The 13,765-nt window shown below is 40.0% G+C and overlaps 1 protein-coding gene across 1 annotated transcript; it reads left to right on the top strand.

Moving 5' to 3' along the window:
* The first annotated feature begins 212 nt into the window (after positions 1-212).
* On the top strand, positions 213-6,046 carry LOC147850568 (casein kinase 1-like protein HD16). Its single transcript, XM_087336836.1, has 16 exons — positions 213-1,061; positions 1,599-1,724; positions 1,868-1,941; positions 2,023-2,092; positions 2,174-2,229; positions 2,313-2,384; positions 2,532-2,626; positions 2,714-2,780; positions 2,864-2,993; positions 3,540-3,758; positions 3,876-4,003; positions 4,114-4,288; positions 4,410-4,500; positions 4,621-4,778; positions 4,892-5,080; positions 5,428-6,046. The coding sequence occupies exons 1-16, from the start codon at positions 501-503 to the stop codon at positions 5,485-5,487; spliced, it is 2,271 nt and encodes a 756-aa protein (XP_087192962.1). The 5' UTR covers positions 213-500; the 3' UTR covers positions 5,488-6,046.
* The last annotated feature ends 7,719 nt before the right edge of the window (positions 6,047-13,765 follow it).

Genomic DNA, 13,765 nt, shown 5'->3' with positions numbered 1-13,765 from the left:
TTAAGGAGTAGTTAAGGGGTGATAAGTGATTAAGAAGGCAAAAAGGGGATTAAGGCAGGGGATTAGTTGTGCTGAAGGAAAATTAAGGTAGAAAGAAGAGGATTAGAAGAAGACAGATAGATGGAGAGAAACAGAGACAAGAGAAACAGAGAGAGAGAGAGAGAAGAGAAAAGAGAAAGATGAAGGCAGAAACAGTCGCATCGATGTCGTCCCACATCCGTTAACCCTAGTTTCTAACGATCCTTCTTTTCTCTCCATCCCTGGTGCTGCCCAGATTCGCAGGTAAATCCTCCTATTTCCTTTGATTTTATCCACAAATTTGCAGGGTTAGGGTCGCTTGAGGAATAGGGTTAGGGTTTATTGCCAGTTTCAGGGTTATGGTGTAGTCTCGTTTTTTAGGGCCAGGTCTATTTCAGGGTTGTCAAAGCTAGGAAATTCGACGCGGTACCAGTTTTAGGGTTAGGGTTTTCTGTCCCGAGGTGGGCGTGCATGGGTGCAGGATGCCAGAACTGCGCAGTGGGGCGTGCCATTCTCCACAAGAAGCTCTAAATTTAACAGATGAGCGAAATATAGAGAAAAGATCACCTCAGAAATCAAACAGAAAACCTTGTGCTCCCACTACTGATCGACCAGAGACTCGAACTCGTGCCGCCGCAAAGAAAGCCTTACCGTCATCACCTATTAGTACAAGAGCTGCAGCAAAGGTGACATCAGCATTGCACAAGGAACGATCATCTACCCCTGTTCACACTGATCTGAAAGAGAGCAAAGCGTCGGCTCTGAGAATTACTAGTACTAAAGGAAAAAAGAAGCAACAGAAGGAGAAGGAGAAGGAGAAGGAGAAAAAGAAGAGGAATCTAAGAGTATCCAAAGCTCGGCCTGTGCCGGAGGAGCCTCAATTAGTCAAAGCTCTTGCTCTTGCGAAAATCAATACACAGGAGCCTGCTAAAATTATACCTGTGGAAAACCATCAAGAACAAGTGAAGAAGATGGATGCGGAGAGTGCAGAAAAAGTTCCTGGAGCTGACGATGACCAATCCACGGCTCCTCTTCCTGAACGAGTTAGTGCCTTTGTTTTCTCTTGTTTGCTGTCTCTTAATTCCATTGTTACTATCATCTTATGTTTCTATAGTGTTCTGTTTCCTGAGTGTAGTGACGTCATAGTGTTTTGTTATCCCTGGTCTCCACAATGTTTGTACTACACTGTTTCCATACTGTATCATGTCTTGTTTTTGTAGTCTTTGTCATCCCTTGTTCCATAGTGTTTGTATCTCTCGATATTCCAATGAAATGAGGGTTAGTATTTGTTATTTCTTGTTTCCATGAAGAAGTCTAACTTTTGATTGGGCATGTTTTTGTTGCTGAGTTTGTTGGAGGTCTAGTGGTTGCTGCGTCTCTCTTTACATGAAGAATGTTGGAACTTTTTTACTATCAATTTTTGGTTGATGTCTTTCAGTTATTGTTCTGTTGTTTCCGTTGAGTCAATTTTTTGTATGGTACTGTTGGTTACTTGAGGGGATCATTGTACGTTATCTCTTGAAAACTTCAAGTTTTTTAGTCATGTTTTATTGCCCATGTTGGTGTAATGGATCCAACAGGTGCAAGTAGGAACTTCCCCTGTTTATAAATTGGAAAGGAAGCTTGGAAAGGGAGGTTTTGGGCAAGTATACATAGGGCGAAGAATCAATGGTGGAACTGAGAGAACAGGGCCTCATGCTATTGAGGTAATGGATATTGTAAATCTTTATGAAAATTTAGTAGTTGTTATTGAGTATGAACTGCAAGATATCTGTTCACATTATACAGTTTGGCTGTAAAAGCGCTGCTTTTGTTTTTAAACTGGGCATTTTTGGTTCATCATGGGCAGGTTGCATTGAAATTTGAGCATCGAAATAGTAAAGGTTGCAGCTTTGGTCCACCATATGAGTGGCAAGTGTACACGTAAGTTTATTGTTAATGAATGCCATATGTTAATAAGAGGGAGGCAGGATGTTTATGTAATGTCACTGTGGTCGTATGCAGCACTTTAGGTGGCAGTCATGGTGTTCCTCGAGTTCATTATAAAGGTCGGCAAGGCGATTACTATGTGATGGTAATTGCTCTCCAGTTATAGAGTTAGATCTATGCGTTAGATTGCTGGTCATGATGACGATTTTGTATATTGTTTTGCTAGGTAATGGACATGCTTGGACCAAGTTTATGGGACCTATGGAATTCTACGGGCCAAACGTAAGTCCAGTAGCACATGAACTTTGTATTGTAGTTTAAGGGTTTGGGAAAGAGAGTGTATTAATAGGTGCTGAAATTTACAGGATGTCCACTGAGATGGTTGCTTGCATTGCTGTTGAAGCATTATCGATCTTGGAAAAGGTGCACAATAGAGGGTAAGTTCATTTATTGGATGTAATCAGGGGTTTCTTGATTTACACAGTATTCAAGCATATAGGATCGCATGTGCTCTTAATTTTCATACGCGATATTTACCTAGCCTTACTTCTTAATGATATGCATGAATGGGTCTATGTTTCTAGATATGTACACGGTGATGTCAAACCCGAGAATTTCTTGCTTGGACTTCCAGGATCAGTTGAAGAGAAAAAACTTTTCCTTATAGACCTCGGGCTAGGTTAGTGTCAAAGAATATAATCTAGTGTTTCAGTTCTGTCATATGATTTGGGAAGTTTGCTCAATTTTGGTATTTATTTTTATACAGCTACGAAGTGGAGAGATGTTTCTACAGGGCAACATCTTGACTATGATCAGAAGCCAGATGTTTTCAGGTCTTATATTTTTCAACTTTACTGCATTATGTAACTTGTTTAAACGGTTTTTACTGATCACTTTGCCAACATATTCAACTCAGAGGGACTGTTCGATATGCAAGTGTGCATGCCCATTTAGGTCGGACTGGGAGTCGAAGGGATGATCTCGAGTCCCTGGCATATATGCTTATATTTCTGCTGAGGGGACGCTTACCTTGGCAAGGATACCAGGTTCATCAAGCTAACAATCGCTTTAATGTTATTATCTATGCTCATAGTCAGCAAGGTGGCATCATAAAAATTAAGGGATCTAAAGGAATAAACCGATATTTCTCTAAAATTAAAAGAGTAAGAACTATGGTTTTAAAAATTACTCCTTTTGACGCTAATCCTAATCTTCCAAATTTTATGCATAATCATAAATCTACAGAAATTCCATTCTTGAAAGATTAAGGAACTAGAATTGAAATTATAAATGTCCTTGATCTATTTGATGGTTTATAACTCAATTATAGCAATGATGATTTACAACTCAACTGGAAAAGTCACTTGAAAGAGATCCACTGAACGTTGACATTATTAACACCTTGTGTAATTCAATGATAAAGTAGCTTCTACTGAAACTTATGCATGCTTTTGCAATCTTCTCTTCTAAGGACCAATCACTAATATGTTTCTGAAACAAAATTGTTTTCGTTGTAATTGAAGCCAGTAGATATTGCTATATTAAGTGTGACCACACAATAAAATAATTGCATATTTTTTGGTCCTTTACAGGGTGATAATAGAAGCTTTCTGGTTTGTAAGAAAAAAATGTCAACTTCACCAGAGATGTTGTGTTGTTTTTGTCCACCTCCTTTCAAAATCTTTCTTGAGACAGTTGTTAACATGAAATTTGACGAGGAACCTGATTATGCGAAACTTGTTTCACTTTTTGATGGCATAATTGGTCTTAATCCAACTTTGAGGCCAGTCAATACAGACGGGGCCCAAAAGGTTTAAACTTGAACTTTTACTACTGTCGTTTTTGACTTGTTTACTGATAAATGTTGTCTTTCCTTGTCTTTACATTACTTTGTTGATATAAAATTTCATTGTCTTTTTTTGCATTAGGTTGGTCAGAAACGAACTAGATTGATTCCGGAAGATGAAGATGATCAACCTAGAAAGAAGGTCCGGTTAGGGATGCCAGCCACTCAGTGGATTAGTGTGTATAATGCACGCCAGCCCATGAAACAAAGGTAAACTATGCCAGTGAAACTATGCATAAAATAAAGGTAAATATTGATGGATGTTGTGCATCTAGTAAAGTACTTCTGATCATTATGGATTGATTTGGTACATGGAACAGATATCATTATAATGTTGCTGATAATCGGCTTGACCAACACATTGAAAAAGGAAATGAAGATGGTTTGTACATCAGCAGTATAGCATCATGTAATAACTTATGGGCACTCATCATGGATGCTGGGACTGGCTTTTCTGCACAAGTCTATGAACTTTCCCAATATTTCTTGCACAAGGTTCTTTTTCTAGCTAGTCTTTATCTATTAATATAAACTTTCTTGATATTCCATGCAAGTCTAATTGTATTGTCATCCAGGAACTTGTTTTGTTACTGATTGGTGCTGTCTGTACTTACAGGAATGGATAATGGAACAGTGGGAGAAAAACTTCTATATAAGTGCAATTGCTGGAGCCAACAATGGGAATTCATTGGTCATTATGTCAAAAGGTCAGAATACGATGCCTTTCGTGAATTGTTTTATTTCTCAAACAAAACTGTATTTTTGAGAAACATATTTATTGCTGCAACATAGAGCCTGACTTTTTTCTTACTTTTTTCTTTATACAGGAACACAGTACACACAACAATCATATAAAGTTAGTGACTCGTTTCCTTTCAAATGGATTAACAAGAAGTGGAAGGAGGGGTTCTATGTAACATCTATGGCTGCTGCTGCAAGCCGCTGGGGTGTTGTTATGTCAAGAAACGCAGGATTTAGTGAACAAGTGAGTGTTTTTATTTTTTCATGTGTTTCTATTATATGCACTAATATCTCCATCTGTTTCATATCTAGAAGTATATGGTGTTGAGTTTCTATCTATATTCCGTTGCAACCCAGGTTGTCGAGTTAGATTTTCTATACCCAAGTGAAGGTATCCACCATCGATGGGATAATGGTTATCGCATCACAGCAACTGCTGCTACATGGGAGCAAGCAGCTTTCATTCTAAGCGTACCTAAGAAAAAACCATCTGATGAGACTCAAGAAACTCTTCGTACCTCTGCTTTCCCAAGCACACATGTCAAGGTTTGGGATTAAGTTGCTTACTAGTTGGGTTAAATGGACATATTGTGTTTTCTTTTTAATGCATATATGTGTTTCTGTATAATGCACGTGCATACTATTTTTGTTTTTAACCCGTATATTACTGTTTTAGGAATACCCCTAATCTTTCTGGATATTTACCAGATTGGCCGCTGTTAAAAATTTACCTCACTTAAGCTGTACAAATGTGAAGATATTCTAGCACCTATTTATTATGTTGTAACAAGGGGCATTCCAGAAGATATCCAAGAAATTAGAGATGTTTTGATGTTTTTCTGTTTTATCATTATTTATTTTACTAATATGATTTAAATTGGTTGATTGTGCAGGAGAAGTGGTCTAAGAATCTTTACTTAGCATCAGTGAGTTATGGACGCACTGTTTCGTAGAGTTGCTTAATGAAAGCCAAAAATGCTCAGCCTTTTTCTGTTCAAGTGCAATTGTGGGTCTTTTTTGCGAAGGAAAGAGGGCCTTTTGTAATCATTTTTCTTTTTTACACTGCAACCAAGTGCAGCTTGATGGGTAGAAGGGGGTAGTGGAAAGCTGTTTAGATTATCCTTGCTTATCCTACAAGATCTATATCTATATCTATCTATCTATCTATATATATTAATATTTTCAATGAGGCCTTTTCCAACAGCCTTTATATATATATAATAATTGCTCTTGTTGGGAAAAGCTGTATATTGTTGGTCCGGCAACTTGCTGAAAGTATTCTCACCTTCCTTGCTGATAAAAAAAATTGGGAGTAAAGGTAAGGAGGCTAATAGTTAACATATAATGCCATATAAAGTTTTGGCAATATGTGAATCAAGGACAGGAAAGTTTGTAAGGATTAAGCCGAGATGGTATTGTAACGATGCCAGTTTTTCTGCCCTTTCCTTTACTAATGATATTAGTTTATCTTTTGTATTCAATTACATTTGAATCTAGAAAATTGATCTGGAATCCATTGTCCTCATAACAAGCCCTCATGGAATGGTTGATGTTTATATTGTCCTGAGGATTTTGCAATGCAAGCCTTCGGTTTCTGCACCATTACTTCACCAGTGGATATTTGGGGCTTCTTGACATGTAAGAATAAGAATAAGTTTCAATACCTATTGGTTGTGGTATGTGCAAGTTTCATTTTTCTTTGTTTGCTGAGTGAATGTTTTCAGCTCTTCCACAGTAAAAAACTCAACGATGTATGATTTTGGTATGAAATTATTTTGATAATGTTGGTTGTGATTATCGATTGTTGAGAGCTGATTTTTTGTAGCTATATGATGAAAGTTTATGGAAAAAGTGGAGCTGAGTTATTCCAACATCTTGTAACAAGGTTTGCCTATGTCTTATAACATCTTGTTACAGGATTATGTATCTTGTACATCGTGCAATACATATATGATCTTCTCCCTCTGGTTGAGATTCTTTCAGCAACGCAAGAAGATATTGCCACAGGTTTAACACAACCTTGTGAGCATGATCTGCTAAAATTGTAGCTGATGTTACACTCCGTTATCATTATCCGTGGGTATTGGTATGGAATGTATATTTGACGAAGAATGTCTCACATGTTGGCAAGGTTTATAAAATATTATCTCTTTATTATTGAAGCTTATTGATAAACCTGTATTTATTTTATTAGTAAATAAAAAATGAGACATTTAAAAGCCTTTATTATTGTATTAAATTATTTCATATTTAAATAAAAATGATTAGAAACGTTGGATGTTTATATCATAAACAGTAAAACTTTGTGCTAAAACTAGGTTAAAACAAGCGTAAATAACATTCAAAGTAACAATTGGCAACCGACCTGAACCGTGAAACCATGGCTTAACAGCGGTTTAAACTGTTTGGTTTGGTTCTAAGTTCAAGTATTTTTAATGGTTCAATTCAGTTTGGGGGGTGAATGGTTTGGTTTGGTTTAGACGGTTGTAAACGGTGATTTAAACGGTTTGATGGTTTAGGGTTCTCAATATATTATTATTTTTAATATTGTTTTAAACAATCTTTTCATTTTTAAGCCTAATTCTCATATTTTAGTAAACATGTTTAAAATTTTGAAAAAAGAAAAAGTCTTGATTTAAAATTTAAAATTTGACCTAACTTGAAAATTGAAACTGAACCATGAAATTGTGGTTTTAACGGTTTAATGGTTTGATTTTTTTTTTTGCAACGGTTTGGTTTAAATAGTTTTGTGGCTCGGTTCAAGTTATTTTTTTTTAAACAGTTAGGTTTTAAATAGGTTTTAACACCCTTGAACTGAACCGAATCGTTGTTGATTGTTAATGTAAAGAGAGTTATTTCTACGCAATGGTCTTTATTTCTACCTTTGGACTCTTCCCCAATTGTGGTTGGTTATTTACATTTTTTGTAGTTGGGGTGGGGCCTAAAATTGAATAGTTCACTTCAAGGGGTTTTGCCATTTGGCATTTTTAATGTATGAGTGTTTTATGTGTTTTCTATGCTCTAGTATGAGTTTGAAAGGAGTGATGGAGTAGCATGCCAAGAACAAAAGCTGTAGAAGTAAAAAGTGGGAGATAGAAGAAGAAAAGAGCATTGTGTTTTTGTGAACAAATAGGGTTTTGTATCACTTTAGCTTCTTTAGATAGATATAATATGTATGAAATTTAAGTGTGCTAAGGGTGTGCTTACGCTTGTGCATGAATAAAAGGTATGATCCTTTATTCATAACTCCCATCATTTGTTGGCAATGGGCAAATCACACAACACATTGCTTCCGTTTAAATAATTAGGAAACCCTCGTTGTAGCATCCTCCCTATATCCCTTGGAACCATATTTACTGGTATAACTCTAACTTGGTTTATTAGATCATTTTGATGAGTTTATTAAGGAATTTCAAGCTTGTTTTGGAGATATGAATAGTATGAGGACTGACATCAATAAGATTCAAAGGTTATGACAAGGAGATCACCCAACTTTGGCCTATGTAGTTGAAGCTTGTGACTTCCTTTGGGACGAAGAGCCATTGATGGATCAAATTTGAGGACTTGATAATGATGTGAATGACCTACTTACATTTCATGAAGATGATGTGATTAGTGAAGTTGCACGATGTGAAAGTCACGTAATCAAGCAACATTCCAAGTGTCAACAATGGTCATGTCCTAGATCAGACCAAACATATGTGTCAATGGTACTACAACCATCATCTAGAACATGTAAGAGTTTATACCTAATCAATTAGGTGGCCTTACTCCAATGGAGATTGATATTGCACGTCGTTGAGGACCCTTAATGGAAGTTATAAAACAATGACATCGAGCAGGCCATCTACGTCAGAAATGTAGTGCGATTAATTTTCCCCATGGACCTAGACATCAAATTAAACAAGAAACGACTAGTTCTAAATCTTATCTTAATTCTCATACAGTAACCTCAGTAATCCTAAACTATCAAATTAGTTTGAAGTGCTCAACCAATTAGATGGTGTTAAATGAGTAAATCCAACCAAAATAGGAGTCATTAGGTTGGATAACCTAATATTTGTAGACTCAATCTAAAATAATGGTTCCATTTCATCGAATTAAGTTTGGTTTTTTGCGGCAAAACTTGAACTTAGTACCTTTAGGTGTCATAGTGTCTATGCCTTTGCTCTCGTAAAGTTAGGAGCCAACTCTTGCTTCGTGGACTGAGACTTTGTCTTCACACATAATACATTATTGGAACCACTACATTATCTAACATCCGCCACAATCATAGATGGCCGACTTCTTGCCCCTGGAGACAACATAATAGTTTGAGTCAAGTCGTGTAGTTGTATAATTTCATTTAATATCATCCATAGTCTCAACAAGTATTCGATTGTCTTTAGTCTAACGTATATTAAGCTTTACAACTGTTACATGCATAATCATAACTGATCATGAGAAATATTTTTCCCGTAGTTTTCCCTAATCTTAGCCTGAATAAATGTGGGTTAATGAGGGTATGAATTGTAATATTCAATTCTATGGTGTGGGGTAACTATTAAGTATGTTATGACTTACATAAGTAGTCTAGCGTGAACACACAAGGGCCTAAGGTTTCTGTGTATATAAGAAGGCTAGCTATCTTCTTATTAGGGGGGATTGACTTATGTTGAGACTATAATAGTGTGGCTATGGCTCGTGTTAGCATATGTGATCCTAGTAGAACCCATGGTACAACTCACATCAATCCTAGATGGTATGGGCCACTGAGGAGGTTTGGGTCCATCTCATACTATTGCTAGGGGATGGTTAGGTGGTTTGGGACTCCTCTTTCCTTTCTTTGACCAAATTATCACAACTGGCCTCTTTTTCTACTAACTCTGAAAATGACAATGTGGTGGAGGTGACTATGAAGGACCCGATAATAGGATTGTTAAGGATTAGGTAATTAGTTAAGGAATAATTATTACCTAATTATGTGATTACGTAGCAGAAGATTAAGTGATATGTGCGTGTATGTGTGCGCGAGAGGAGGAGACAGAGAAGTACACTTATGAACACAAAAACAAGATGGGGGATGATAAAGTATATTAAAAGGTAAGTATCATCAACTATCATCAAATACAAAAATACCTTCAATGAGGTATATATAGGTTTCATGTGCAAAGGTGCAAATGTGCTAGGAGAATATAGGTACAACGTGTAAGTCCTATATTAAATGAGCATGGAGTGGTGGATGTACAATGTATCCCACTCAAGTACAAAATCCTATTTAAGGATTTATGGTCAACACACTAACTAGATTCTATCTAGGTAACTACTAAGTTACATGTGTTGACTAACAAACTAAACTAGGTTGAGCTTGATCTCTTAACACGCCCCCTCAAGCTCAAGTGTGAGGCGTTCGACATCCGGCGTTGTTTTCGGCATTGTCCGGCTTCTGATGTCGGCTTCTGTGCAACTTCCGTCCGGCCTTCGGCTTTCCTCGCCATGGCAATCTCAGTTCCTCCTTGTTGGGGAACAAGGTCATCAGTGCGGAAGAGCAAACAACATTTGTGATGGTGAAGAACCTGCGTATGCGAATGAGCAATAAACAAAGAGAGAGAGAGAGAGAGAGAGAGAGAGAGAGAGAGAGAGAGAGAGAGAGAGAGAGAGAGAGAGAGAGAGAGACAAAAGAAGCGTTATATTTCTCAATAGCAACAGTTACAAAATAACAACCAACCTTAACTAAAGGTTACAAAGTCACTTTATATAGTGACTATCTTAGGGCAACTGCTGTTTATGCTATTTACAGAAATAGCCCAAACTTGGGATGTCAAAAGAACAGTGTGAATACGGACGGTCATTATACACTCGTATTCGACACTCCCCCATAATGGGCGTATACATGGGTTATACTAAAGTTATAGGTATGTACGAGGTTGTCGGACATATCTGTTTTGTTCAAGTCGGCAGGATCCAAAGACTGAAGCCTGAACCGGCCGGGTAGGAATAGCTGAAGCCGATCCTCAAAGAACCAATGTCTGTTGTCCGAAACCGTCTTGTGCTATGTGTCCAACTTTAACCAGATCGATTTTTCGTTACGCCCATCTGGTGCCGAAGGGACCGGAAACGATCCGCCGAAAGACACTTGGTCATTCCGTCTGCGACATTATCGGTTGTGGATATTTTCTCGAGACCGATTTTCCCTGAAATGACGCAGTCCCAAACTAAGTGATATCGAACGTCGATATGCTAGGAGGCGTTGTGGTGAACCAGATTCTTTGACAAAGCAACAACACCCTGACTATCGCTGTAGACAACTAGGGCCGAGTCGGAGTCGACTTGTCGAAACGTGTGCGCTAGCCAACCGAGCCACAAGGCTTCTTTTGCCGCGTCAGACGCGGCTACATATTCTGCTTTGGTCGTTGAGGTGGCTGTGCATTCCTGGAGTTTCGACTTCCACGAGATTTCTCCATTGCCGAATTTGAAGCAATATCCGGTTGTTGATTTCCGGTTGTCCACGCAGCCGGCGAAGTCCGAGTCGGTATAACCGACTACGCTTGAGGTTGAGTGTCGAATACCTGTGTATAATGGACGTATTCACACCATCCCGTTTTGGCCATTTATGTAATTAGCATAAAGGGCAGTTGCCCTAAGTCGGTCACTATATATAGTGACCTTGTAACCTCTTTGTGTGGTTGGTTGTTGTATTCTTGTTTATGAAATATAGAGTCTTTTGTGTCTCTCTCTCTCTCTGTGCAACGACCTACAAACTGTCATACGCAGGGAATAAACAGGAATCGAATGCTTCTTGATCTTCCGCACAGACGACATTGCTTCCAACATCTGGTATCAGAGCCTGCACAGTAGTCGGTCCCTCAATCCGCTGTCGGCCGTCGTCTCTGCATTCGGTTTCCTGCGTCATTCAAAGAAGAGAGAAGAAGAAGAAAAACCAGGTTTGCATCTCATCGCGTTAGATCATCTTTGTTTGGAGTAAGCCAGCAGGTTGTACTCCGCTCCCCGTGATCGTAACCGCTTGAGGTGAAATCCCCTTGTGCAACTCTGACAACAACCCAAATTCGTGCTTCATCTGGCTGATCGACATTCGGGAGGATCAGTCGGATCCGTCTCTCTCGTCGCTGCAGTCAACCGAAGCAAAATCGGTTCAGATAATCGGTTTTAATAATCGGTACTCGGCATATATATCCGAAACGAACCAGGCTCCGACTCGGCAACATTCGGGAAGACCAGTCGGTTCTGTCCCTCAAGCTACCGAAGTCAATTCGAGCAAGTTCCGAAGCCGAACCGACTCGGGTTCAAATCTGACTAGAACGATATCGGGTGAGCCAACCGGCTGCACTCCAACAAGGTTCGTAGTCAACTTCGAACCGAGCTTCGTCAACTGAAACCGAATTTGATGGCATCAACATCCGGCTCGTCAGAAATGAGTCTACGAAAGTTCGATGGATCGAACTTCAACTTCTGGAAGGAACAAATGCAGGACTATCTCATAGTCAAGGGGCAGATCGATCCCATCGAAAATGAAGAACCTCCAGATGGATACAAACCAATTGAGTGGCAAAAGCTGGACAGAATCGTCCGCGCCACGATTCGGATGCACCTATCGGAATCAGTATACTTCACAGTGCAATCGTGTACGACAGCATTCGAACTGTGGAAAACACTGTCGGACACTTACGAAAAGAAGGTCGCCGCAACAAAGATGTTTCTGATCCGGCGCCTCTACAACTTGCGGATGAAAGAGTCCGATTCGGTTCAAGCACACCTCAATGAGTACGAAAGCATAAGCTCCCAAATCTCGTCACAGGGGACGGCAATCGAGGATGAACTCAGAGCAATGATACTCATGAGTAGCCTTCCCTCATCATGGGAAACTTTCGTCACAACCGTGTGCAACGCGTCAACCACGGCTGTCAAATACTCCGAAGTCACGAGCGCAATTCTGACCGAAGCAGCTCGGAGAAAGTCTTTTGCCAAAGACTCAACAGACGACGCTTACGTAGTACAAGGTTCGACAGACCGATCGAACATACGAGGAAGAGATTCCTCACGACCGCCGAACAATCAGCGAAGACGGAGCCAGTCACGGGATAACCGAATCTGCAACTATTGCAAGAAACCCGGACACATCAAAGCCGACTGCCGCGCACTCAAGAACAAGAACAACAAGAAGAGTGGCCGGCATGAGGAGGTCAACTACGTCAGCTTCTCAGCTGATGTGCTACCAGACGACCCGAATATACTATCAATCGAAAATCCAGTCGGATCAGAAGTTCTACTCACGACTGAAGAGTCGAGCACATGGCTCTTAGATTCGGGCGCGTCATTTCACGTGACTCCTCATCGATCCCAATTTCGGCAATATACGATCCGTCACTCCGACTCAGTTCGAGTCGGTAACTCGCAACACTGTGACATCATCGGAATCGGCACAGTAGAGCTCAACCTTGCAGGTGGCTCAACACTTGTACTCCACAATGTCCGACATGTACCCGAGCTCTCAAGGCCATTGATCTCAGTCGGACAACTAGATGAAGACGGCATTCGTGCCGGGTTTTCTTCGGGAGGGTGGACACTCCACAAGGGGAACCTCCTGCTTGCTAGAGGACCTAAGATACACTCCTTGTATCCGTTACATGTTACACTCAGAGAGGGTAACCTGTTTTTGGTGGATATTCCTGTGTCATCACTATGGCACCGAAGATTAGGACACCTCAGCAAGGCCGGCATCACGCACCTATCCAGAGCCGGATACATCCCCAAACTCTCCTTCTCGGACCATCAATTCTGCGAGCATTGCCAGTATGGCAAACAAGCAGCCGCATCACACCCGACATCCGCACCAAGAGAAACGAGACCTCTCGATCTAGTCCATTCGGACGTCTGTGGCCCAATGCCGCATCAGTCTCTAGGCGGTGCCTCTTACTTCGTCACTTTTATTGACGACTCGACTCGAAAGGTGTGGGCTTATCCAATTCGCACCAAAGATCGTGTCTTCTCGATCTTCACCGATTGGCTCGCTATGGTAGAAAATCAAACCGACCGAAAGCTGAAATGCCTTCGGACCGATAATGGGGGAGAGTTCAAATCCGACGAATTCGTCAAATTCTGCCGACAACGCGGCATCCGACATGAATTTACGGCACCACACAGTCCGGAGCAAAACGGGATTGCAGAACGAATGAATCGGACAATCCAAGAAAGGATAGTTTCCATGCTCCAACACTCCGGACTGTCGGATGG

The sequence above is a fragment of the Azolla caroliniana genome, unplaced genomic scaffold, assembly GCF_043228905.1.
Source record: "Azolla caroliniana isolate FFs.n. ecotype wild unplaced genomic scaffold, voAzoCaro1.0.p SCAF_21, whole genome shotgun sequence".
NCBI classification, from domain to species: domain Eukaryota; kingdom Viridiplantae; phylum Streptophyta; class Polypodiopsida; order Salviniales; family Salviniaceae; genus Azolla; species Azolla caroliniana.
Note: the sequence above shows the minus strand (reverse complement) of the source record. Positions and strands in the feature narration are given on the sequence as shown.

What these genes read in the sequence shown, in the direction of transcription:
- LOC147850568 (XM_087336836.1), top strand. Translation starts at nt 501, where the DNA reads ATGCCAGAACTGCGCAGTGGGGCGTGCCATTCTCCACAAGAAGCTCTA. An exon ending in CCTTATAGACCTCGGGCTAG is followed by an intron (nt 2,627 to 2,713) that starts GTTAGTGTCAAA and finishes ATTTTTATACAG; the next exon opens with CTACGAAGTGGAGAGATGTT. An exon ending in ATTGGTCATTATGTCAAAAG is followed by an intron (nt 4,501 to 4,620) that starts GTCAGAATACGA and finishes TTCTTTATACAG; the next exon opens with GAACACAGTACACACAACAA.